The sequence below is a fragment of the Fringilla coelebs genome (assembly GCF_963513975.1).
Source record: "Fringilla coelebs genome assembly, chromosome: 5".
NCBI classification, from domain to species: domain Eukaryota; kingdom Metazoa; phylum Chordata; class Aves; order Passeriformes; family Fringillidae; genus Fringilla; species Fringilla coelebs.
The window spans coordinates 33,992,890-34,017,510 of record NC_140033.1 but is presented as its reverse complement, the minus strand read 5'-3'; the positions used below and the strand labels follow the sequence as shown (position 1 = coordinate 34,017,510).

The 24,621-nt window shown below is 41.1% G+C and overlaps 1 protein-coding gene across 2 annotated transcripts in view; it reads left to right on the top strand.

Annotated features, from left to right (window-relative positions):
• Window positions 1–10,519: 10,519 nt before the first annotated feature.
• Window positions 10,520–24,621, top strand: part of GRIP1 (glutamate receptor interacting protein 1) — a gene marked incomplete at its 5' end in the record, with an annotated part of 305,864 nt that continues 291,762 nt past the window's right edge. For both annotated transcript variants that reach the window (XM_084205360.1, XM_084205369.1), the window contains one exon: window positions 10,520–10,574. In XM_084205360.1, the coding sequence (XP_084061486.1) occupies window positions 10,520–10,574 (55 nt within the window). The remainder of the gene's footprint in view (window positions 10,575–24,621) is intronic.

Sequence of the window (24,621 nt, the reverse complement as noted above, 5' to 3'; positions counted from 1 at the left end):
TCTGCAAAGGGAGCAGCACACACTGAAACCAGTGCACTGCTGTCAGGATATGGTGAGCAGAAGCCTTCCTTGCCACCCTTGTGCACTAGGTTAAAAGGAGAGGCCACTGGTGTGACCAAAGTAAAACAAATGTCATCCCTCATATCTTGAAACAAGTCCAGTAGTATGGTCATTGTATGAGAACAATTGGAATCACACATTTACAAAATAGGCATTTACTTTTTGCCAGCTGCCTTTTATTTGAAACCAAAATCCACAACGTGTATAGACTACCACAAAGAGAAATAATGCATGTAGAAAAGAAGTTGGAATAAAAGGGGTACTCCAAACCCTTACCATACTGAACTTCCTTTATGATGCTTGACTTGTTTACTTTTTTCCTTTACTTTTTGTTTCCATGCAATTACAGTTCCTGTGGGAACTAGCAGTTGTCACTGGTGCTTTTACAGCAACACCTTAAAGAGTCGCTGTTTCAGCTGGGGTAAAGCAAATCCAAGAACTGCAGCTTGGCAAAGCCTCTGAAAATTTACAGTGAGCTTGTGTGCTCTGTTTTTAAACATGGGCAGCAATATACTTCGGAACATTCTACATTTGAATTTCAGCAGTGATTATTTACTCACTGACTGCAAATGCCCCATAAATGTCTTTGTACAGTACCTGCTATGCAAGAGTTGGACTGAGATGTTCAAACTTGAAAACTGATGTCCAAATATCGCTGGCAGAGGTGTGATGGGGAGAGGCAGTTGAAACACAGTAACTCCCTCATTCTCAGTGCATACTTTTCTGTAGGTTTTGATCCTGTACGAAACAAATCTGTGCTACTAATGACTGTCATCTGGTCCTGGTGTTAGCTGCTGCTCCAGGGTGGTTCACAGCCCGTTACCTCACAGCCTGGGCTAGGTTTGGTACCCTCAGCATGTGCCCAGGAGGTGAATCAGGAGTGGCAGCGCCGTGCCTCAGTCTGGACCTCTGCCTGCTGGGACCTGCAGGACAGGGCTTAAGAAGGATGACAGCAGTGGGTGAAAGGCTGGGAGAAATGCTCCCTTAGATCATTCCTTCCCTAGGAACCCTTGTATGGGGAAGTGTAATACTGGATTTCTTTCAGAGGCTTCAGAGGCTATGGTTTTGGTAAAGCTAAAGTGGGATATTATCCCTGAGAAACCATCAGTGTAAATATCCATTTTAAGCCACTAGAGTAGATTGAAACATTGCATTTGAATTACTTGTAATAGCTAATTTGTTGATCTACACAAAAGGTTAGCTGCAATTTCAAAGCTAGTTCTAGTTCTATTAGATTTTATATAATGAGACACTTTATTACATTATAGGAAAGCAGATCCCATTGTTTGTGTGTTGTTTCAAGTGCTTTACTTTGCTGTTGAGACCTTGCCATCACAGTCTTGGTGTCTGTAATCTGTTCTGTGGGTCAAAAATGGGCATCAAAGGACTTTTTTTTTTTTTTTTTTGAGTCAGTCTTCATTGTTACAAAGGCTTTAAGAAAGTTTCTGGTATTTTTGTACAGGAAACTTGTAGGAGACAAAGCAATAATAGGCTGAAAAATAAAAAGCTCTTTCCCAAGTAGCATAATATCACTCTAACCTCAGGCTGTATTACAGTGAACATTACTAGCTAGGGTCTTTTATTAAAATATTTTCTATCAATCTGCTTATTCCATTATATGAGAAGAAGTTAAAAGTGAGTGTTTGCATTGTCTACCGCAGAGGTGCCGTTTTCTCTGACAGACATCTGTTACTCGATCATCATTAACTCACAATTCTTAATTTTCTAGTCCAACTCTTAATAAGGTCTCCAGCATGGAAGGCTCTGTTCAGCAGCAGGCTGGGAAACATTCTCCTGCTCTTTTGCAGAGAAAACTCTCAGGACTTGGTCTCCCTTAAAAGAAATGATCAAGTTTGTGCTCCAACAGTTCATGATTTTCAAAAACATGCTGCTATTTTAATGTTCATGGTATTTTCCCCCTAAATATTTAGACTGTGTCATGGCAACAGCTGCTTTTAGTTCTAAATTTGTTTTCCCATCCTTCATTTAAGAAAAAAATGGCAGTTTCAATTTATTCTCCTTAAATGTAAAATTCAGTATTTGAAACTTTTATTGACTCTGAACAGCTATACCAATGGTTTGTGATCTGCTTTGGATTCTCTATGCAAATGGAAATTACTATATTGATTGCTATTCATTATGAAGAGGCACCTAAAACTATAAGATAAAGGCAAAGATAAAGGCAATGTACAATACGTGTTGTAGGTTTTTTGGAAGAGGGATGACTAGTGGAGGGTAAGTAGCAAAATTAGTATTCCCAGTACATTTTTAAAAATCAAGAAGTAAGCTAAAAATAATTGTATCATAACAGGGGCAATCAATGGTCCAGTTTTTTCCAGTGCACGAGTGCAAAGTGGATTGAACAACTGAATGTACAAATTCTTGATATTAACAGCTGAACATTTTATTGCCCAAGACAGGGCTAAGGAAAATGACATTAAAGATCCTTAAATGTAACTATTAACAAATGTACCTCAATTAATTGTTACTACTGTAATTATTGCTAATATATTTGAAGTGTGCTGGACGTAAAATGTAGTGGATTCCACAATAGGTAATTCCTGAGTGCATTTGTACGATTTCTTACGTTGGTCAAAATAAGAAGAGACTTAATTCTTAATGCAGAAATCCCACATTCCTTTTTAGAGTAGTCTGATCAGCAAGTAAATCAGTCAAACAAATTTAATGAAAAAAGTGCATGCAAGTCTTTTGCCTACATAAGCAATACACAGGACCTTAATGGGTATTTTATTAAAAAATAAACTATTCTACTCAACTTCTGATTAGCAACTGATTATTGTAAATTTTTATTCAACTTGCATATATTTATAAGGGAACAGGACAATGTACAGATATAACAAGGTGCAATGACTTAATATAAAAAAGGAACCTTTTTTAAAACTTTTTAAGTCTGAGAAAACCCTACTATTCTACTACCTAATAGTACTGAGACTTTACAGTTAAGTTGAAATCTGCTGCTAGTTTAAGCTCTGAAGTGCCACAGCTTAATGCAGGATGGTTAAGGCAAGATATGTACTAGTGGCTGATGGAGAACAAAAGTATTTATAGTTGGATTGTGCTTATTATCAAGAAACTACACCTTGCCACAGGAGAAACATACGTAATAGACATACAGATATTTCATACCAGTTTATTCTATACCACACCTTTTGCTATTTGTTTCAAAGCGAGAGTATGAATCTATACATGCCACTGTGTGTATTGATTTGCACAGGACCTGCTGGATTGCTTGGTCCAGGAAAGCTCCTTTCCCTCCCTTAGTGGAAGTAACCATATCATTAAAGTTACAGTTTGTCATATGTGCATCCTCCTCTGAATCAGAGCTCTAAGCATTGAATAGGACTAGGAATTGATACTAAACATTATGTCTTCTTTGTAGAAAATTCATGATAAAATACTTATTATGCCTCTCTAATCTCAATGTTTATTCGATGTTTTAAACAATTTCTGTAATAGTTTCTTTCTGTTGGAAAGTATAATTGCAGGTTTTCTTCCTTTTCTGGTGCAAGGCTTACAAACACATTCTTTAAGATCATTACATTATCTCAAGTACCTTTAAAAAAGCTTCCCTCTGATCAGCTCAATGTTCTGTGTATTGTAGGAGATACAGATAATAGAGTTATTCACATAAATTTGCATTAATGATACTGAATTTCCTTAAAAGACTAAATTTAATCTGCATTTCAAAAAATGAAAAAGTGTGACCAGTATTTTTCTGATAGGCACACTAGCTGAGCATCAGCTTTATGGCTGTTTGTCAAAGCAGATAGAAAATAAAAACATTTTCTAGAAGATTTAGGGCAAAACTTGGAAACTGTAAATGCATCTGGGCAGCTGAGGTCCCAGTCTTGAAAGGCAGTTGGAGCACACCTCCATTGCTGTGTGCTTTCACCTTCCAATTCATCTGCTTCTGACATCAAGTCTCTGACACCCACAGTGCAGACCCTGCTCACCGCTTTTGGGGCTACTTCTCCCTCACCCTATAGTTATGAAGATTTGGTGCTAGGGGTGGTGGGGCTTGTAGCATCTCAAAACCTGCAGGTATTCCTTAGTAACAGTAAGTCCATCTTTTTTGTCCCTGTAAAATGTCTATGGTTTTAACTTAGCTCTTACTTGAGATTGCACACTGGTTGTTTTCCTTCCTTCCACCTTGCTGCTGTTCATGCCAGCTTCCCTTTATGCTTCCAAGTGTTTGTACAACAGGCAGATGTTCTGTGAAATGCTGGATCCTGAACACATTAACTCTTCATTGTAAGGTGGATTCAGGAGGGGTAGGACCCTATCAGTGTGGAGCACTGGTGACAAACAGTGTCTCCAGATCTTCCATCCCTGGAGGCAGATAGATTTCACCAGCTTGCCCTAGGCTACCAGAAATGGGACACTTCTGCCTTGAGGTGGTTATCCCTCACAGCTCTAAGTTCATGACTGGGTCAGCACTGGCCTGTCATTACTCCTGGGCTTGTGAGGATTCAGCAGACAATCAATCATATGGCCTGTGTGTGGATAATGGGTATAACTAATGTGCCTGAAATAGCAGCTGGCTTTCTGATAATGGACTTCCCAAAGTGCGCCGAGTGTCATTAATAGTATTCATGGCTGCAGGTTGCTTGCCAGAAAAAGTAAGTAAATACATTCATCTGAATTCAACACAGACTAGCATCAAAATGAAATATGCAGGAAAGGCACATGAAGAAAGCATAAGAACCTTGGGAATTTGAGAGGCCAAACAGAGATTGTTTTGCATGGGCTGTTCGCTAGTACTGTGTCTTCCAGAGACACCAAGGTGAACCCTGAGAGGCTGCTGAACAAGGAGCATAGGAGAGCTGAAAGCTAAACTGGCACCCTCTAACTGGCACCCCTGTGCCTTCACCCAGGCAGCATGCTGACAACAGGCAGAATGAGACCCCAGGAGAAATAGCTTTTTAATTTCACCACACAGGTTACCTGCCAGCATTAACTTTTCAAGGAAAGATTGTCACTTATTTGTCTGCTCTCTCTCTCTCATTTTTCCCTGTCCCTCCATGAAATCTGCCTTGGATCTTTGAGAGAGAAAAAGGTAATTGTTCTCAAATCTGAAGCAAAATCCCATTTCACTATAGGCAGTTTCCTTGACAATAACAATCTCATTAGTCACAATGAAATCAGAAATCATTGTCCATAATGCCTGCAGTAGAAACACCGTGAATGGCAGTTAACAGGGCCTGGATTTGTTTCCTCCAGGTTTTCTTCAGTCTTTTCCCTAAGCATTCCTAATCCCAGGATGCTTCATGGCCCATTCTTTTCTGCAGGCTGATCCTGAGCTTTTGACACCCTAAGTTGTTCCCAAAACTACCCTCCTTTTCTGCTGCAGGCTTTATCTCTTTCCCATAAAAGTCAGCTTGACCATGATGAGAACCAAGCATTTAAATGAAAGCCCTTTCTATGCTGACTAGAGAAATTAGAGCAGAATTGCAGAGCCTTCCTTCAGGCAGGTGGCAGAGCCCTGAGTGATGGCTATCATGGAGCTTGGTGCTCCTGAGTAGGACTGTAGAGAGGTGTGATCAGTTAATGCTCCATTTTATTTATAATTCAATATCAGCACAAAAAGGCAGATATAAGTCAGGGTATTAAATATTTGCATAATTTTATTTTTTCATTACATTGGTAATTGTGTAGCCCTTTGCAGCTGATTTACACAGCTCATTTTTGTGCAAACAAAACATTATAAGCACTAATTAGAGTATTTTATTTTAGCAGTGCACAGTCCCCAAAATTTTCATCTTCGATATCTATATCTCTTCAGAGCTTAAAGCCTGAGCACACAGGGAAATGGTGTCTCTTTGTCTTGGTGCAGGCTACAGAAAGAGGAATAGGCAAGTAGGTGGTCCCAAGAAGTCTGCTGTCTAGTGGGATTTGTGTGTGTTTGGCACAAGGACGCTGTCATGACCAAGAATCTATATCTTCTTCTGCTAACTCTGAGCTGTTTGCTGTAGTTCAAGGATCTGAGGTAAAGCCTTAAAAATGTTTTCTTTAAAGGGAAATAGAGAAAATCTTCCTGCCTCCTTAAAACATTAGGTGGCTAAATCCCAAGTCACACAGGTACATAACACGGGCAGCAGGCGGATTGCAGGTTCCTGAACTCACAAACACAGTCCATAAAACTCCCACCTTCCCCTTTTGCTTTTTTGAAGGCTGTAGCCAACTTCCCTAAACTGATTGTGTTCACGTTTTGTCTGATTCCTAACTCTTTTTAGAACTGACAGACCAAGTAACTTGGGCTTTAACTTCCTGAGGGGCCCATTTCCACAGACAGGCTCAGACATCCTCCTCTTCTGCTGAAATCCCCCCTTAGCCAATGTGAGAGATTCATAAACAGAGCAAGCCCAAGGGACTATGTCTCCTGCACTGGCCTAAGGTGGATATTCCCCATTGAGGCTGACAATGACTGGCTACCACTCTGTGGCAGGATGTCCAACTATTTTTTCTTAACATTTGTTAAGAAAGTCCAAAACTATGTCTTAAAAAAACCCCAATTGTTGGTATACTCCTTATGTCTCATCTGTGAACTTTTTGACCTGATGTTCAGCAATGTGACAATAGCTTTCAAGATAAGACACTTTTTTAATAAAAGGAAAACATAGAAGGATAAAATAGAAGAGCAGTGGGCAGAGAAGATGCTGTATGGAGTTCATCTTTGGTCTGCCTAGTGCTCAGTTCTGACAGGATTTGTATCCGTTTTTTAATGAAATCACATTTTATTGTGACTTGCACACATTTATGTAACACTTAGTAAGAATACAGTAACACAGCCTCAGCCTCCCATTGGGGACCAGTCCACCATCCACCTAAAAGAATCAGAGCCCACCCTTCCCCGCAGATGGCACAGCCAAATACTACAGAGCCATCAACAACAATGTGGTATGCTCAAGTATTTTTATCAGAATGATATGGAAGTTCTGATCCAGAAACGCATGGAAATTGTAATATCTTAATTTATAAAAGTTATTTTAGGTAATTTTTGACTTTTATTTGCAGAAGAGATTTTGCTTCATACCTTCTAAAGCTCCTTGTAGTCAAAAATGTGTATGTAAACATGTCAGTTACTTAGTAAAAAAAAAAAAAAAGCTAAAAGTTTAGAAGACCTAAAAGCTAAGGCATTTTCCCTAGCTTAGGGATAATTTATGGTGCAAATCTCTATTTACTGAGACACATTATAGTCCTCCAGCAACTGAACCCTCTGCCTGACCATCTTCATATTTCTCCTACCTAACTTTTAGGAAATACATAAGAACAGGAAATTAAAAAAAAAATCTCTTCTTTAGAATGCTCACAGAATAAAACCTTTCCTTGATGACACATCTTTTGCTTTTGATTAATTCTAGGGTTATACATGTTTCAGGTGACCTGCATGTTGCAGTATCAAGAATAAAGGGTGCTTCCTTGAAAATCAAGATTTGATTAATTTAAAATTCTCTGGGGAAAAAACTGTAGACAGAAAAGAACTGTCGGGAAGTTTATAGCTACCTGTGTGATATATTCACCACAAAATGCACATCTAAATCAGGTGGCTGCTTTCTTCCATTAGTAGCATTGGGATATGCAGAAGCCGTTGTTCAGTGTAAAACAGCTCATGTGAGTTAGAGAAAGCAATTCAATTAACTTGAGCCAGGCACCCATACAAGCTTCTCCCGTGGCAAAGAAATGTGGAGTTATAGACTGTCATTGCATTAAAGGATTTATTTGTAAAGTACTGCATAAGACAGAGAGAAGCATACATATTCCATTTAATGATGCAAATGTTGTCAACTATTTAATATGCAGTATATTTGTTCCTGAGAAGCCAGTGATATTTAGAAAAAGTAGGACTTCTCCCTCATTTTGAAACACATTTCTGGAGCAAATCCAAACCAGCAGCTGGGATTTTATGACTCCTGCAGGATCCTGAAAAATCCCACATTCAGTCCTAAGGAATTCTTGCTCACATTCAAAACGATGACACTATAAAGAATAGCTAGAAAATGGCATATTGTGGACTGAAGAGTAGGGCAATCTACTTCTTTATTCCTCTGACCTGCAATTTTGCAGAACTCCAATGCTGGCAAAAAAAAAATCAACAGGAGGATCAGAACTACAATGTTAAGGCTCAATGTTTGTATTTTTATCATTAGTAATGGAAATGTCAGGAATAACAGGTGGATATCAGAGGTAGTATGTAAGATTTAGGACATTGATGACACAATCATCTGAAGTTTTATTTCATTCTATGGCACTTGAAAGTCCAGGTGTCTTTTAAGAAATGGCAGAGGTAAATGCCAAAGTAATTTTATTTTTAAAGTAGTTATATTTCTATACACTTTATTGCCTTTAAACCTGTTCCTGGTTGTGTATTCTCCAGGAACTCTTGGGACAGTTTTCTGCACCTGCTCCTTGTATTGGTGCCTGCTAGGCTGAATAGCTGCAGAGTTTTTTCTCTCTCAGTTTTCTCTGCCTGAACACCCCAAAGGCACTGTGTGGAAGTTTTGCCCTGTGAGCAAGAATCTAGCTGGAAATCTTTATAATGCTTAAAAATTCACATGCACACTCACATTTTTCTTTAGAAATACCATTAAATTAACACCCCCCCAACATTATTTAAGTAAAAGGATTATGAAAGGAAGAAGAATATTAGCATAAATATGTCTCTTCTAAAAGAAAAGAGCCAAGATTGTGGTTCAAATAGGCAGGAAATCCAAATTAAGTGTCCCCAATAATGAAACAAAAGTATCAATTGTCACATGATTTAAAGCTGACATAAATCCAGTCTGATACTTATAACTTGGGAAAATGTTTTTGGTTTGTTAACTGCACATTGCTGGGTTTTGTTCTAGATCAAGTATCACCTGTCCTCTCACAGGCTGCAAGAGTGTTGTCAACAAAAGGAACTCGTCATTGCATACTCTTAATTCAACCGAAATCCAGGATATGCCTACTCTGTTTGGATCGCTGGTACTGCTCAGTGATCCTGCAGCATTACTGATGACAGGACTGCAGCCCAAGTGCAATCAAGGAAAAGCCAGGAGCTGCAGCTTTCATCAATGGGATTTTAAACAAGGGGTTTTCATGAGCACCAAGATACATTCTGCTTGACATGCTGGCACAAAGTCAACACAGAAGAATGCTGTGTCAGGAAACTGTCATGAAATTTACAGCAGAAATCAAACCCTTCACATTTTCCTCTGAGTAAAGGGTTCACGTGGAGTTGTTTGATTACATAAAATTACATAATTTCTGTAAACGCGAGGATGTTACAGACAATATAAAAATGATCACAACATAATTGTTAGGCAGGATGAAGCTCTTCTAGAAGTGCACCCGCAGAAGTGCCTCAGAAAATTAAAAAGCATCATCTGTATTGCTATCATTATTTTCAAATGACATTCAAACTTGCCACTTTGAATTTCTTTTCTGTAAAAAATAAAAGGAATATTTAATCATCACAGCATTAGTTTCCTGTTAGGACATGGCTGTGTCAGAAATAATTTTAGTAGTGAGATTTAAGGCCTTTTAGTCAAAAGGTCGTAAGGAACTGCCTGTAATACTGACAGAAATTTGACCTGTCACAACCGGGTCCTGGACTCTTTATGGTGCAAATTCAGGTTTATTTGATCGGGGACTGTCCCTGCCCTTCGTGGGAGCTTGCCTCTGCTTTAACTCCTTATAGCCCAGCTTTCGCACACCTGCTTGCAGGGAAACTGGCCAGCCAGGAATTGCGGAGGGAAAGGGACGAGCCCTCGTCAGCGCTGCGAGGCGAGGCACCGGCGGGACGGCACCGGCGGGACGGCACCGGCGGGACGGCACCGGCGGGACGGCACCGGCGGGACGGCACCGGCGGGATGGCCGCGCCGGTCGCCACGCGGGGGCCGAACCTCAGACCCTCGCACCGGTGCGGAGTTTCACACCCCGCGGCCGCAGCCGCCAGAGCCACGGCCAGGGCCCGAGCCGCAGCCCCCGCCCCGCGCCCCGGCCCGCACCTGGCGGGCGAGAGGCGGCGCGCCCCACCCGCCCCACCTGGGCCCGCCGTGCCCGAGCGGGGCCGCCCCGCGCTCTCCATTGTGCGGCCGCCGGCTCGGCCCACCTGCCGGCGGCGCCAGGGCCGGGCCGGGGCCGGGCACCGCTCCGCGCCTCCTCTGCCTCCCACAATCCCCCCGCCCACCCTCTCCGGTCCCCGGCTGAACCGGGGCGAGCCCGCGCCTTCCCTCCCCGCCCGCCTCCCTCCCGTCCCCCGGCTGGCGGAGCTCCACCGCCTCCCCTCCCCTCCCCCGCCCTCTCTCTCCCTCCCACCGCGCGGCCGCCGCCCCTCCGCCGCTGCCCGCCGGAGCCGCCGACTTCCCCCTGAGCGCGGGTCGCCGCCGCCTCGCCCTGCCATGAGCCGCCCCCCGTCGCCGCCGCAGCAGCAGCGCTGAGCGGGGAGCGCGGAGCCATGCCGGGCTGGAAGAAGAACATCCCCATCTGCCTGCAAGCCGAGCCGGAGCGAGGTGAGCGTGGAGCCCCGGGGGCGCCAGCCGCCCGCCGCGAGGAAGGCAGGCGGGCTGGCGGGCCGGGGTCTGCGGCGCCGCCGGGTGCCCCCTCCGCAGCCCATGCCGGGGCACGGCTGCAGCCGCCCCGCGGTGGGACGGGCGGCGGGCCCCGCGCCTTCCATCTTGCTCCGTCGCCGCGGCAGGAGCGGGGGCTGCGGGGGGCGGCACCCGCGCCGGGCCGGGGGACACACCGGGCCGGCCCCCGCCGCCTCCGCAGCAACTTTACTTTTCTCCGCGGTGCTGCCGCCCGCGCTGCCCCGGGCCGGGCTTTTACATACGGGGGGGGAGGCGTGAGCCGGAGGGGTGGGAATGTAGCTCCGAAGTCACTTCGCGAAACTTCTCCGCGTGTGGCTTTGCCCCGGGCCGCTGCTGGACCTATCCCGTCCCTCCCGGTGGGCGCCGGTGAACCGGCAGCGATCGCGCCTCGGCGACGAGCAGTGCCCGCAGTAGCTGCCCCGAGTCCCGGCAGCGGTCCCGGGATGGCCTCGGGTCCCCGAACCCCGCCGTAGGGGTCGGTGGTGTCGGAAGCGAGAGGATTTCTGGTCGCTTTTAAGAATAAACTGTTTGTTATAATAAAAAGGTGTCTTTGCCCCTTCCTCAGAGAGGGCTTCTATCATGGGTGGTTGTTGTGTCCTTTGCTCCGTCTTGAGCCTGTGAGTCAAAGACAAAAAGGCTGGGACACCATTTACTCTTAGATACGCCCGTCAAATTGTGTCTTTGATTTACAGGTTAGTTCCGTGGTAGCATGCGGAGTCCTGAGGCAGGACATTGGGGTTTGGTTGCTGCCGTGTTGGATAGCTGGCTCTTCTGCTAGGAACAATTCTCCGAGTATTCAAAAGGAGGAGGTTCTGATTGCTGTGTGGAAGAAGTCTTGTTCCCTTGCGTTGGAGGTGGAGGTCTTCTGCAGAACTGCTGCCCTTCTGACTAGTAAATCCTATCCCTAATGGGAAGTTCATCACAAATGTATGACATCATGAAAATAGTTGCTGACATGAGCGCAAAGTGTTTCAGCTGTGAAAAGCGAGCTTTTGAGTCTTTACTCTCAGTAAATACATCATTACTAAGATTTGTGGTCATATTTCTTCATGTCACAAATCTGCGTAGCAGAGGAATCACAGAAATAGGATGGATGACAGTTGTCAAAATATATCAGATGCGTTTACGGATGAGGGAACTTTAGAAAGGGTCTAATCTGGCTGTGTCAGAAACTGGAAAGATTTTCTCATTTTATTCTGCGTAAAGGTTGTGTCATGAGCTGTAACATGCGGACTTGTCTTTATTCAGAGTAAACAATGGTGGTGGTTTTGCTCCGATGGGTTTAATGTCAGAATACCGATTGGTTAACAGTTCTTGTTTATTCCTATTTCTGTTTAACCTCTTTCATCTTCATTATGAGGCCAAATATATTTATATGTTAATAGTCTTACCACTGATGCTTTTCTTTATTTTATTTCAATTGTGTAAAGAAAAAAAATCTCCTCTCTGCCTAAAGTAAATTACTGCCTTCTGAAGTATGTTGCATTGTATAGTGCTTAAGTTTTAGCTAATCATTTAACAGGATTCCAGTCACTGGAACTTTCGTGATTTAGACTTGGAAAAATATTAAATGGTCAAAATATTTAATCAGTATTGAGTTTAATAGTTCTTGAGTATGAAGAATAGATGAAATAAAGCTTTCAAGCTAGACAGAAAAACGGCTAGTGCAGTAATGAAATGAAGGTGCATCTTTAGCTAATGTAGGAGTTTAGTGTGGCATTGAGTAAAAGGCAATTACAAATACAGTTAAATTCTGGTTCAGAGCCAGGTATGCTAACATCCCTCTCTTCTGTTTCTAGAAAATATTTCCATTCAGTAAATCTCCAGAACGTTTTATGTACATTGTGCTATCAGAAGACTTTTGTGAATGTAAATACTGTTATTTTAAACTAACAGTGTAGCTGATAGCTTTTTATGGTGTAGATATGGAGTAATACTGAATGTGAAATATTTAGTAATATAAATTTTATTTATGTCGCATATACAAGTATGCCTTTATGTAGGATATAAAATATCCATCCCAAATGCTTGTGTATATGGGATAAGAATACTCATACAGAATATAAGAATAAGAAACCTTTAAATGCTTGTGTATTTTCTTTGATTTTATCTTCCTGTAATCTCATTGTTTTAATCAGTGTTTTGTTCCTATGAGAGGAGCTAGTCTTTATTTAACCCTATGTACACTGGTAGGACTGACTAGTAGTAATTTTCCTCTATAACAACACAGACCTGCTAAGTTAATTTGGTACTAAGCTTTTTGGTGGTGATCACTTGTGAAACAAACTACTAAATGAAAAGGGATGAAACAACCCATCCAAACCAGAAAAGTACCCTACAACCACAAACCAAACAAGATCTCAAAAAAGAAGTGAGCAGGTAAGTAATGCCAGTTTATCCTTGTGCCTCCTGCTGACTTTCCCCTTCAGGGACTCCTCTCCTGCTGGCTTTATTATGTCCACAGTCCATACCCCCCTTCTCTGTCACAATAAACAGGTACTGTGCAGCTTTAATTTCAAGTCTAGTTGTAGCAGCAGATTTCAAATGGAAAAAGTCAGCTCTGGTGGTGCTGGGAAAATTGGGAAGGCAAAGGTTTCCCTGTGGTGAGCTATGAGTGGTTTGTACCAAACTGTTTTTCCCCAGGCTTTTCCCCCTCAAATGTTACAGGCTTTCTTGAGAGCTCTGCACCTTCTGCATGCACCTGCAGGGAGGTGGTCGGGCCCTTGGGTCCTCAGCAGAGGAAGGAAGGAAGTTGTGGGCACTAGGATATGAGGCTTGAGGGGTGGGTGGATTTGTTAGAGAGGATGTGGGGGCTGTATCCTCAAGGCAATGCAGCATAGAAAGTTCACTGGGCACCGACACTCTTTTCTCACTCCAAACCAATGCAGCATTGCTTCAAGGAGCACTTCAAGGCTGTTGTATTTCCCTTGATGCTCAGTTTGTCTTGGGTGTCAGGAACTGGATGGCAGTGCTGCCACACTGCAGTGCATGCCACAGCATGTTCTGGTGCAAGGACTCACTTTAAAAACTATCCAAGGAGCTGTATTGTTTTGATGTGAGAAGCCCTCGGGATATTGCAAATGGTGATAACCTTGCACAGACCTACTGAGTTTGCTCCAAGTGGGGTTATTTTAGTGTATTGGTATCCTTGTTTGCCCCTTCCTTGCTTCAGAGCCCCCTTCTGTCTTGATATCTACTGCAGAAAGTCCTTAGCGCAGCCTGTGATCGTTGTTCCTACAAGTCATGCGCTGAAATGGAGGTTATCCAAAAACTCGATAAAATCAGAATTTTGCTAATGGAAATTGGCCAGTCTTGCTGAAATGAAGTAGCAGAGACGTGGTCAGTGCTGTTGGCTCACCTTGGCAACAATTGATACTCTGAGTAAAGGAGAATAACCTGGGATAATGTTTCAAGCATCAGAGCGTGTATTTGCATGTAGAGTTTAATGTTTGTGAGAGTGCTTTGTGGTGGAGAAGATTCTCTTCTGAGGGGTGGCAATCAGTGGTATTTCAACAAGTATTTTTAGACGTCTTGACTATGGAAATTAGGTGGGATACTTACATCAACTTAAAAAAAGATCTTATTGTGCTGTTTTTCAGTGACCAGAACCATATTTAAGATATAGAGAGCTGCTTCTCTGTGTGTACTGCAGCACAGCTCCTGGTATTCTGCTGCCTGCTCTGTAATCGAACAGTACTCTGCAGTGGCTGTGCTGCTTCTGGCTTTCACTGCCACAATTATCACAAGAAGTCCTCTCCTTTAGAGGAAAGAAATTGTGCTCTGTGTTAAGTAAAAGATTTGTAACATACACCTGATAGAGTATACCCTGTCATTTTAAAAATGACATGTGAAGATGTGCTAGTGTAAGACAGTGCCTTTAAAATTCAGGGTGCACTTCCCTCCTCCCCAGTCTTCTGCCTAAGACGTAAATCAGATCTTGTTCTAAACCACCTAAAACACTTTCTGGGGTGACATCTTTGTAGATACTTTAAGAAGAAAAATGTTACTAGAATTAATTTTGTTCAATATTCCTTCCAATCAAGTTAAATGAAGGTGTTTTATGGAACTCCCGTTTCAACTTCATAGCTGATCAAGTTTGCCAGGAGTATTGAAAATACTGTTTCTACATCTTGTATGCTCACTGTGGGACTGCTTGAGATCCCTTAATGTACAAACATGTTAATTTTAGAAATTAAAGCATCTAAGTATGCTTTGGTCTTGATTTTATTTTTTAAGTAGTATTCATTCCACAGTTGTTTTTCCTCTGTTTAATAGACCAGTTAGGTCAAGGAAGAAGGAAATACTGAATTTTTTTATTTTCTGCTTTTCTATCCTTGTTCACACTTGACAGTCAGGGAAATCAGGTGAATTTCAAGGAAACGTTAGGAAATGTTTTAAACCCCAGGACTGAAGGATAAAAAAATGCACAGGTATTTTGTGAATCCTGCCTCAAATACAAAACTAGCATGGTCTCATGGTAGATGTACTGACAACAAGCATCTATCCCTGAGGTTACTGCTGCGTGAGCTTGTCTGCTCATCTTAAGCTGGAAGAGAATCAGTTTCTCAGGTAAGGGAAAGATATGTTACTGAATTTAATCATGTTATTGTGGGTTAGCAGTTTGCATCTGATCAAATGAGGCCACTTCATAGTGGATATGCTTCATGCTCTTGCCAGGTACATGTTAAAAATCAGCTTATTTTCAACCGAAGGCTGAGGGTGACTGTTCTTTGTATTTCAATCTTTCACCTAGTAAGGCAAGAGGAATCTTTTTCTTCTGAGCTTACATGGGTTCTTGGGAACTGAAGAGAGCTTCAGACCTAGGATTAGAAACCTTGTGCAGAGGCTTTCTGTCTGTCTTTATCTCCTCATGTGTGTCACATGCCTCCTGAAAAGTTAAAGTGTAACCTGAATGGTAGAAAACTTTTGTGAGGAGTGGATGTTTTCACAGTGGCAGCCCTAAGAATCAGGACTGGGTGTTGGGGATGAATGTTTGGAGAGAGATGCATGGAAGATCATCTTTTACCCCAGGAAAGGCATTGCCTAGATTTAGTGTGGCGTGCAGATATCTAATGTGTTGGGACATTTGGTCAGTTGTGGTTTGCAAAGTGCACCTTAGTTGCTTACATTTAAGGTGAAGTGATAAGGACAGAAATGGAAGGAAATGTCAGTTTCAGCTGCTGACACAAGAGGCTGGCTTGACCAGCTTCATTCCCCTCCTCCAGAAGTATCTGAAACAACCACTAAATCTCATTGGAAAACACTCATACTAGGAGATAGATTAATAAGAAAACACTGGTTACAAACTGTATGTATTTTGTTCTTGTTGGCACTTTTCTTTTCACCTCAGTCTTGATTGAACTGTGTCTTGGACATTGGTCTTTCTCCATCTGCTGAACTGAGTGTTGGTGAAGGCCATTTGCCAGGTGGGATGAGGTGACACTTTAGAGCTGGTTTCCGCAGTATGCAAAGGGCACAGGCGTGCTGTGTCAGTTTTTTCATTCTTAAAACCAGCTGGGGTGGGGAAGATTCTAACACAAGGATGGAAAAGAGGCAACAATTGCTCCCTTGTGCCCTTTTAACATGAAAGGAACTGACAGTGGGCAAAAATCATCTACATCTCTTGTGATCTGCATAGCCAGGTTAACAGCATTTTCTGAGCTGTGGTATTAAAGGATTTGTTGAATCTTGTGGGATCTTCATGAAGGTATGATCTTCGCTGGTAGCTGAGAGATGATCATCCCCTGTGTCTGGGTCACAACCAAGGTTTTTTCCCCTCTTGTAGAAAGAAAGTATGAGATAAGTGCAAATAAATGATTTCTGTTTTTTGCAGAGGCAAAAGCAGTTTTTGTTCATGTCTGTCAGAAATGCAGTTAGATTTGTCAGCAGTGAGTGATTGCAGCAAATACTCCACCTTGCCTCAAAGAACAGCAGCACATAGAATTTGAAGCAGTAACAATATTTGCCACTGACAGGCACAAGTTTCTTTTTTGTGGGTGTCTGGGAGCTATAAAGGGTATAAATTCTGAACAACAAGTTTTTGATCAGTTTCTTATACACTGAAACATTAGAGGCACACATAACTGGAAATACAGAAGCTAGAGTTTTAGATCCTTCGGCAATTTACATGTAGACAACTTCTCTTGAATCTTGGTGCATAATTATATCCCTACTATGGGTTGTTTTTCCATTATTCAGGATTATCTGAGCTGCCACAGCTCGAGGTTCTCCCTAAAGAGCTGTAAAGACCATGTTGCTCTCCAGTGGTTGCAAGAAGTAAGGCTTGATGCTGGACCTTCTGCCCTCTGCTTCCATCTGAGTCCTCTTTAGTCGTGCTAATGCTTTTGAAAAAAGATGCACGGAGTGAGCAGGTATCTGTAAGAGTCTGGTGATTGTGGCTGTGAAATTTGGATGTGTCAGTGTTTTATCTAAGTGTTTTGAATTTATGCACATTGAAATGTCAAGAGTACCATCCATCCTGATGTATGGGAAAACAGACTAATGAGATATGTCAGTATCCTGTGTGGATGGGGACAGGGTCATCACCTGCTCAGCGTTTCATTTGGGCAAGATGAGTGAGACCCTGCAAAATTCAGGGTAAAATAGTAGCATTTGTGTCAGATACAAGTAATCTTGATTACTGTATCACCCTGCTGGTTGGTTTGTTTGTTTTTTTCCCCTGTTCCTCTTTCTGCTGGCACAGACTGTGCTGGGTGGCTGGGGAACACAAACTCACAAACTCTTCTGGCATGTCCTCTGGTATGAGGTGGCCAGCTTTTCTATGGTTCTGAATGATATTGCTGGTCTAATGTCAGGGTTTTTACCAAAGTAATTATTAGTGCAAGTTCTGTGTGTCACTGGTTCTGCATCACAGATTAGAAGCAATGTTCTTTGCTTAATGTTGAAATAGTTTAGCAACAACATACAAGTAGAAAAGACAGGTAAGCAAGGGGTGACAGTTTTGTTTCATATATATTCCACAAGGAATTTTGTTGTCTTTTCTCTTTGGAAATCACCACAGGAACTGAGAATGAGTCAGTCATGCCAGGCAATCTCCATCTTTTTTGTGCCCTAATTTCTTGATATTAGTAAAAATCACCACTGGGAAGATTCTGCTACTGTGAAGGAAAACTGCAGAGAATTTTTTAAGAGTTTCACCATCTTCCTAATGCACTGGAATCCCTCTGATATTTAGGGAGTTCCAGAGTTTCCTCATGCAAATTTAAATTTTCTCTCAAAATAAGAGAAATTATTCCCTGAAATATAAAGACAGAGATGTAATGATGACAGTTAAAAGTAGCTGTCAGTGAAACTTACCAGATTTTGGTGGTTTTTTACCAGTGGGGTGAGACTGAAGTTTTAACACCACTGTTTTGTAGGCTAGTAATTTCATAGTAATTTCATGTTGTGTAACTGAATACAAACATTTCCTTATTAAGAGATAGTGTTTTGAATGTTGTAAAGTATTGCCCGAATGTGTTTTCTCAGTAACTTTCATGTGTCTTTCCTAGGAAGATAGGAGAATTTCAAATAACTATTTCTGTTTACTAAGCCACTCTATGTAGTTAGCACTTTCTTCCTGAAGCAGTTTCCCAGTTGGTGAATGTGCAGTGGGGCATGGTGTCTGACCAACACTGCAGTGTGTGAAATAAAAGCAAGACATTTACATTTAATCAACAAAATGTAGCAGAACATATCAGTGACTGGTGCGTAAGTGAACCAGACCTTGTTTTGTTTCTGTGGATATCAGTTGGCAGCACAGAAGTAATGCCAGCTTTTCTACAATTGCCTGACATGGAGACAGGTGTTCTGCAGTCCAGCACTTGTTTGTCAGTTTAGCAGCTTCTGCAGTGGGACAGTATTCATGAGAACAATTTTTGTAGGCAAAAAAATAAGAAGAACAGCTGTTACTTTTGGAGGGCTACAATAACAGATGACATGACACCAAATTCAGCAGTCAAAAATATCTTTGTGATAAATGTGTTCTGCATAGACAGGAACATATAGGAACACATAGGAAATTGGTTTTGGGATAGAAATGAGACTTGTAGAGTATTTGAATTATTTTTTTTTTTTAATTTGGATTATTGTCTCTGTGGACCAGATACTAAATCCTTTGCATTTCTATTGCAAAGAACAGCTTCCTCTGCTTCTGTCTTTCACCTTGATTACTAGTTCCCCTTTCTTAAAGGTGAGGAACAACCTGGTGCTGACAAGTGCTGCCTCTCACCTAAGAAGTTTTATTGGCATCTGAGCAATGACAAAATGGTTCCAAGAAGTGAGTTGTATCAAGCTCCCTGCTATGCTTTCTTGAAATCTCTTTAAAGCATTGGTAACTGGCAGGATTTTGTTGTCACTTGTACCTGTGCTTTTCACAACAGGGTTGAGACCTGAGTTTGAGAGGAGGCAGTTGTGGAATAAGAATAAACACATTGTTTTAATACTCTGACAAAAGTTTAATCTCAGTGGCATTTTCAGTGAAGTATTTAGTGGTTTTTGTGTTAGGAATGGATTTACAAAACACCTGGGCAGGAAGTAGAGTGGTAGTCACAGAGCAAATGCTCTGGGGAGTAAAATTCACTGCCTGGTAAATGGATGTAGTTCTGCTGGATTCTGAAGGTTAATTCACTTGTGACAGCAAATTTACTGAGCCCTTGACCTGTTAGTGGAAGCTGTTTCTTAGTCCAGGTTCTCTTCTGAAAAGCCAGAGAAGACTGTTGCCAAAAATACATTGCCTCCTTCATGTATATTTGCCAGTTTTATTCTTCTGTATTTTTACATTTTCTGGATCATATTTGTAAATGCCACAATGTTATTGAATGCACTGAGAAATTTTGAGCCTGATCCTTTTTGAAACAACTTATAGATTTGATAAAGCTTCCAAATTTGTGAGGAATATGCCTGTAATTTACTTTGATTCTTTTAGTCTAATATTAAACTTTCCCAAACCAAATGATATACCCAGGATGTGGGCTTTAAATTAACTGTGTTTTTAAAGATTCTATGTGCATCATGATTTGAAGAACTGAAGAAATGTCTCCTCTGTTACAGAAGTGTTTTAAAATTTCAATTTCTAGTGATTTTAGCTTCACCTCTTACTAGGACTGTTTGCAAAATGTTCAGAAGCCAGATAAACCTGCAGGATTTTCATGTCCAAAGTGAAGCAGTTAATCAAATGCTTTCAGCTGGGGTGTGGGCAGTTCTATGGACGGGGGAGAGAAAGAATGAAATGGATAATACATAAGGATAATTTAGTATCTTTGTACTTGAGATTTTTGTGAGTCAATAACTCAGTTCAGGGATGTTAGTAGTAGCGAAAACCTTGGGCCTCAAGCACAGTGTTAAAACATGGCTGATGTTTTTTATGTATTCATCTTTACTTATTGAGAGAACACATCTTGTGACTTAATTTCAATATTATGGGGCTTTAGTATTCCCAAGCTTTCCAGTCATTACAGCCACTGACAAAAATGATGCACTAATTCAGGCTTTTCTTATAGTCTTTCTTTTTTCCTGTGTCTTTCTTAAGTGCACAAATCCTAAAGTTTTTGAAGTTTCCTATCTGCCTCAGGTGTTTCTTTCACATGTCCACAGATTTAGGCATGCACTGGTACTTATATTTATGTATTTGTTTAAAAAAGAAACCAAAAAGATCAAGAATATTGTAATAGTTCTCTGTTTAGATAAATTTCCAATAAGTCACTGCTCTTTGTTTAAATATATAATGTGAACTGATTTTTGCTTTTCAGAATACTTTAATATGAAAAAGACTTTAATTTTCAGATAACTTGCCCTCTGCCAGTAAAGATATATTTTTCAAACCAAAGAAAGAAGATTCAGCTGCTGGCTCTGTATTCTATTTTCTACTTTCATCAAAGATCAGGGTAGTAGGTAAGTAGTGCCTTAAGCCATGTTCCTATACATATGTTTCTTTTTCGTGAAGTGATTGAAGTAATTTTAAAAAACACAACCTCTAAGAATTTTATGGTGTCTTCCTCAGGTTTAAATATAGGAAGCATCCATGTAGGTGAGTTATGGAGTCCCCTGTCATTTGAAAAACTAGTCTTGAATATTTTTTCTTTGCCACCTTATAAAAAACATCTGGCTGGTTTTTACATTTGTCCTTTTCCTCCTTTTCTATCACTCCGTTTTTTTTATGATCTCTACCAGGGCTTTTTTTTCTGGCCCCTTTTTGTAACTAGGCATATTTAGTTCCTCTTTAACTGCAAAGAAAGAAGTAAGCACGAAAATGAAAAGTAACTCAATTGGCATGTTCATTGAAAATGAACAACTGTCTGCTGTTTAGGCTGCTACTTTGAAGAAAAGTAGCCTTTAACTGACTTGTTTCAAGTGTTGCTTTTTAGTGGTAGTTGCCTGAAATAATTACATAAAATGTCTTTTTTAATTTGTATAGTTTTGCTTTCAGTTATTAAAATGAAAATTGTTTGTTTATATGAAACTTCCAAATGTTCTAATTGACAAAATATTTTATGCAGTTATGTGAATGCAGTATAATTTTTTGGGAAGCTGGTGCTCAATTATAGAGTGTTTCCTACATAATTGAGATAGAGGGTTGTAGTTACACACATTTAAGGGTTTACAAGGTTAAAGGGGTAAGCATTTTCATGATATTTAAGAGTTTTGTTGTATGCTATGCTAGTAAAATACTATACACAGGGAGCAGAAATTAAGGTCTTTTCCTGGGATTGTTCTGAAGTCATTGCTTGTGACAGTATCCTTTAAATAGAACAATTTTTAGCCTAATGTAATGAATCTGTGTCTTTTAAGTTCAGACACATAAATTACCATATTGGCATGTGGATTCCAGTTAATAATCAATAGCACACTAAGGATTAAAAGAAAAACAAAAACTTGTCATGAATTGACGATATGTCCAAAAGATCTGTCTGTCAGCAGAAGGTGCACGTGAAAGGCTTGAGCCAGCAAACTGTCCTGCATGGAATTCCTAATCTAGCAAAGTATTTAAAAATATACATGTTTTCTAGACCAGAACATGACAGTAGTGTCAGCTAGGCTCTGGCAGAATGAATGGATGATGCGCCTGGTCCCAGTTCATTTGGGGCTCATCTGAAAAAGTTCTCTAAGTCAAGGGTCAAGGTCACTGAAACCTCTGCTGCTTAGAATCATAGAAGGATTTGGGTTGGAAGAGACCTTAAAGGTCAGCTTGTTTGAACCCTGTGCCACAGGAAGGGATACCTCCTGCTAGACCAGGTTGCTCAGAGCCCATGCAACCTTGGTCTTTAACAGTGCCAGGGGTAGGGCAGCCACAACTTCTCTGGGCAACCTGCTCCACTGCCTCACCACCCTTTCGGCAAAGAACTTCTTCCTAATACCTAATTGAAACCTACTCTCTTTCAGTTTGAAGCCAGTCCTGCTTGCCCTGTCACTGCAGTTGCTGATGGAGAGAGAGAATCCCTCTCTGGCTTCCTTGTAGACCCCACTTAGACACTGGAAGGCTGCTCTGGGCTCTCCACACAGCCTTCTCCAGGCTGAGCAGTGCTAACTCTCCCAGCCTGGCTTCAGAGGAGAGGTGCTCTAGTCCCCTTGCCAACTTTGTGGCCCTCTGGACTTGCTCTAGCAGTTCCCTGTCCTTATGATCCCACCAGTATGCCAGGTGGGATCTCAGGAGGGCAGAGGGGCAGAATCACCTCCCTTGACCTGCTGGCCATGCTCCTTTTGATGCAGATATGGAGAATGAATAATCCATCTGAAGTCAGTGTGCTTAAACTTAAACCTATGACTTCTATGTTTAAGTGACTCAAAGGATAGTTCTAAAAAGAAACTATTTATTTTCTTTAATTAAAGGTCATTCTCAAGATACGCGCTAATATCTGTTTGGGGGGGGGGGGGTTTCCCCAGAGAACATGTAAAATATGTTTTTATTTGGTGGTATTTCTCTGCTTATTCCTCATTCCTTGTTGGAAGAGAAGTTATATGTGTTTAAGTGCAGGGTGTTGGACATTCTGTTTTTCTGGTGGAAAAACTTCTTTTGTGGTCATTGAAAGATGTTGCATCGTGAATGTAAATAATGTGCAAAAATTGTGTACTCAGAGCTGGCAGTTTTATCACCAGAAGTGGCCATACCATTTACCCAGACAGATCTGAGATCCCACTGTGTTTTCAGAGATACCCGATTTATTATCACAAAGAGGCTAATAATCCTGTATCACAGTAGAAGGAACAGTCTTTGTCAAAATGGAAATATTGGGAGAGTTGGGGTTTTTATGCTTTTTCAAATTTTTCTTTCACCTGGAGTCTAAAACTCACTTTTATATTACTGCATATTTGCAGTAATAGCACTGAAAGCATAAGCTGTCACTGTACAAAACAGAGTAGCATCTTGGTTGAAATCAGTAAGAATTTTTGGTTGAATTTGTTGAAAGTAGGATATCTGAGCTGTTGCCAGTTGGGAAAGCAGCAAATTTGGGTTAGGTTTTTTTTTTTGAGAGCTGGAGTATGGCATCAGATGAAATGACAGGATCACCTGTTGAGAAAGAGAGATGAAACACTCTGGGACTGTTGCTGTGAATTGGCACTGAAAGGAGGAAAACTAGTGATGTTATTTTTGTGCCTTGTTCCTTAATTCCCAGGTAGTTTAAACTCCTGGTAGTTTACTTCCTTCCTACTTTGATTTTGTATTCCAGTCTTTCTGTTTTTGTGAACTGCTGATGTCAGTACTTTGAAAATGCTTTGACACCCAGAAGGTGTTAATGAAATTTAGTAATAGTAGAAACATTAGAATTTCCAAGGAAACTTAAAAATGCTCCCAGACAAGTCTAAATGTCTTCTGCTTTGTTGATCAGAAAAGAGGACTTTGAGTTCATTAGTTTGTTTCATCTTCAGCAGTGGTTTAAAACCTTAAGCCTCCCTTCTTTAAAGCATGGTTGGTATTATTTTGTGAGGAAAAAAATGGGGCAGATTTATAGTTGTTGCAAGGTCATGGTAAAGATGTGCTTTGCAATTGGAACTCTCAGGTCTCGTGCTTCAGTCAGTGAAACAACTAGTCTCTAGTCTTTCCTGTATGGAGGAGATTTATCTGTAGTAGTTGGTTAGAAAATACAAATAGAAGAAAAGCAGCACCTTTTTATTTTACAGACAACAAACTACACTTGTGTGAGTACAGTAGGAGAGATTGTACGTCCACATGCTCACCCTTAAAAGCAAGATCCAATGTCAAGTGGATCATCCGTGAAGTAAGCGGAATAATAATAAAAAAGCTAAATGAAGCCAAGATTATTCTGTAGTATGACATTGCCATAAAACTCCTGTAGTGCTCTATAGCTTTCCAGTCAGTTAAAAAATTAAATATATTCTCTGTTAATATAGAGTACTCATATGTCTTTAAATAGACTTGAGTACTGCTATGGTAAAGAACACTGGTGTGTAAGTCATTAAACCTAATGGATCTTTATTTGTGTATGCTTGTTTCCTGTTCTGCTGGTGCATCTCAGTGTGTTTATTGAAGATTTCCTTGAGAAAAAGAGAACATAATTTGAACATACCCATTTAATCAGGGGAGAGAGGGGCTTTATTTTTGTAATGAAAATGTCATCTTTCCCCTTGAACTGAGGTACTGCATAAAAGGTAGACAAGAATAAAAGCTTGTTTGATCTTCCAAGGGCAAGTTTATGATCTGCCATTGCACAGTTTGGGAGCTGATAATCTATGGGCCCAGTTGCGCAGGAGAGAGGAAGCAATTTTTTCCTTCACATGTAAAACCAAGGATTTACATTTAATCTTGTGAAAAATCTACTCTGCCAATAGTAAGATGTGAACACCAAGGTGCCTAAGTATGTACAGAAGAATTGTACCAAGTTAGAGTTGACAGTGCTAGGTTTATGGATGGACTTAATTGTCTTGAGGGTCTTTTCCAACCTGAATGATTGTATGAGTCTAAGTTCATCTCTTAGAGACTGATTTAGCTATTAATCTTCGTTCTTCCTCCTGA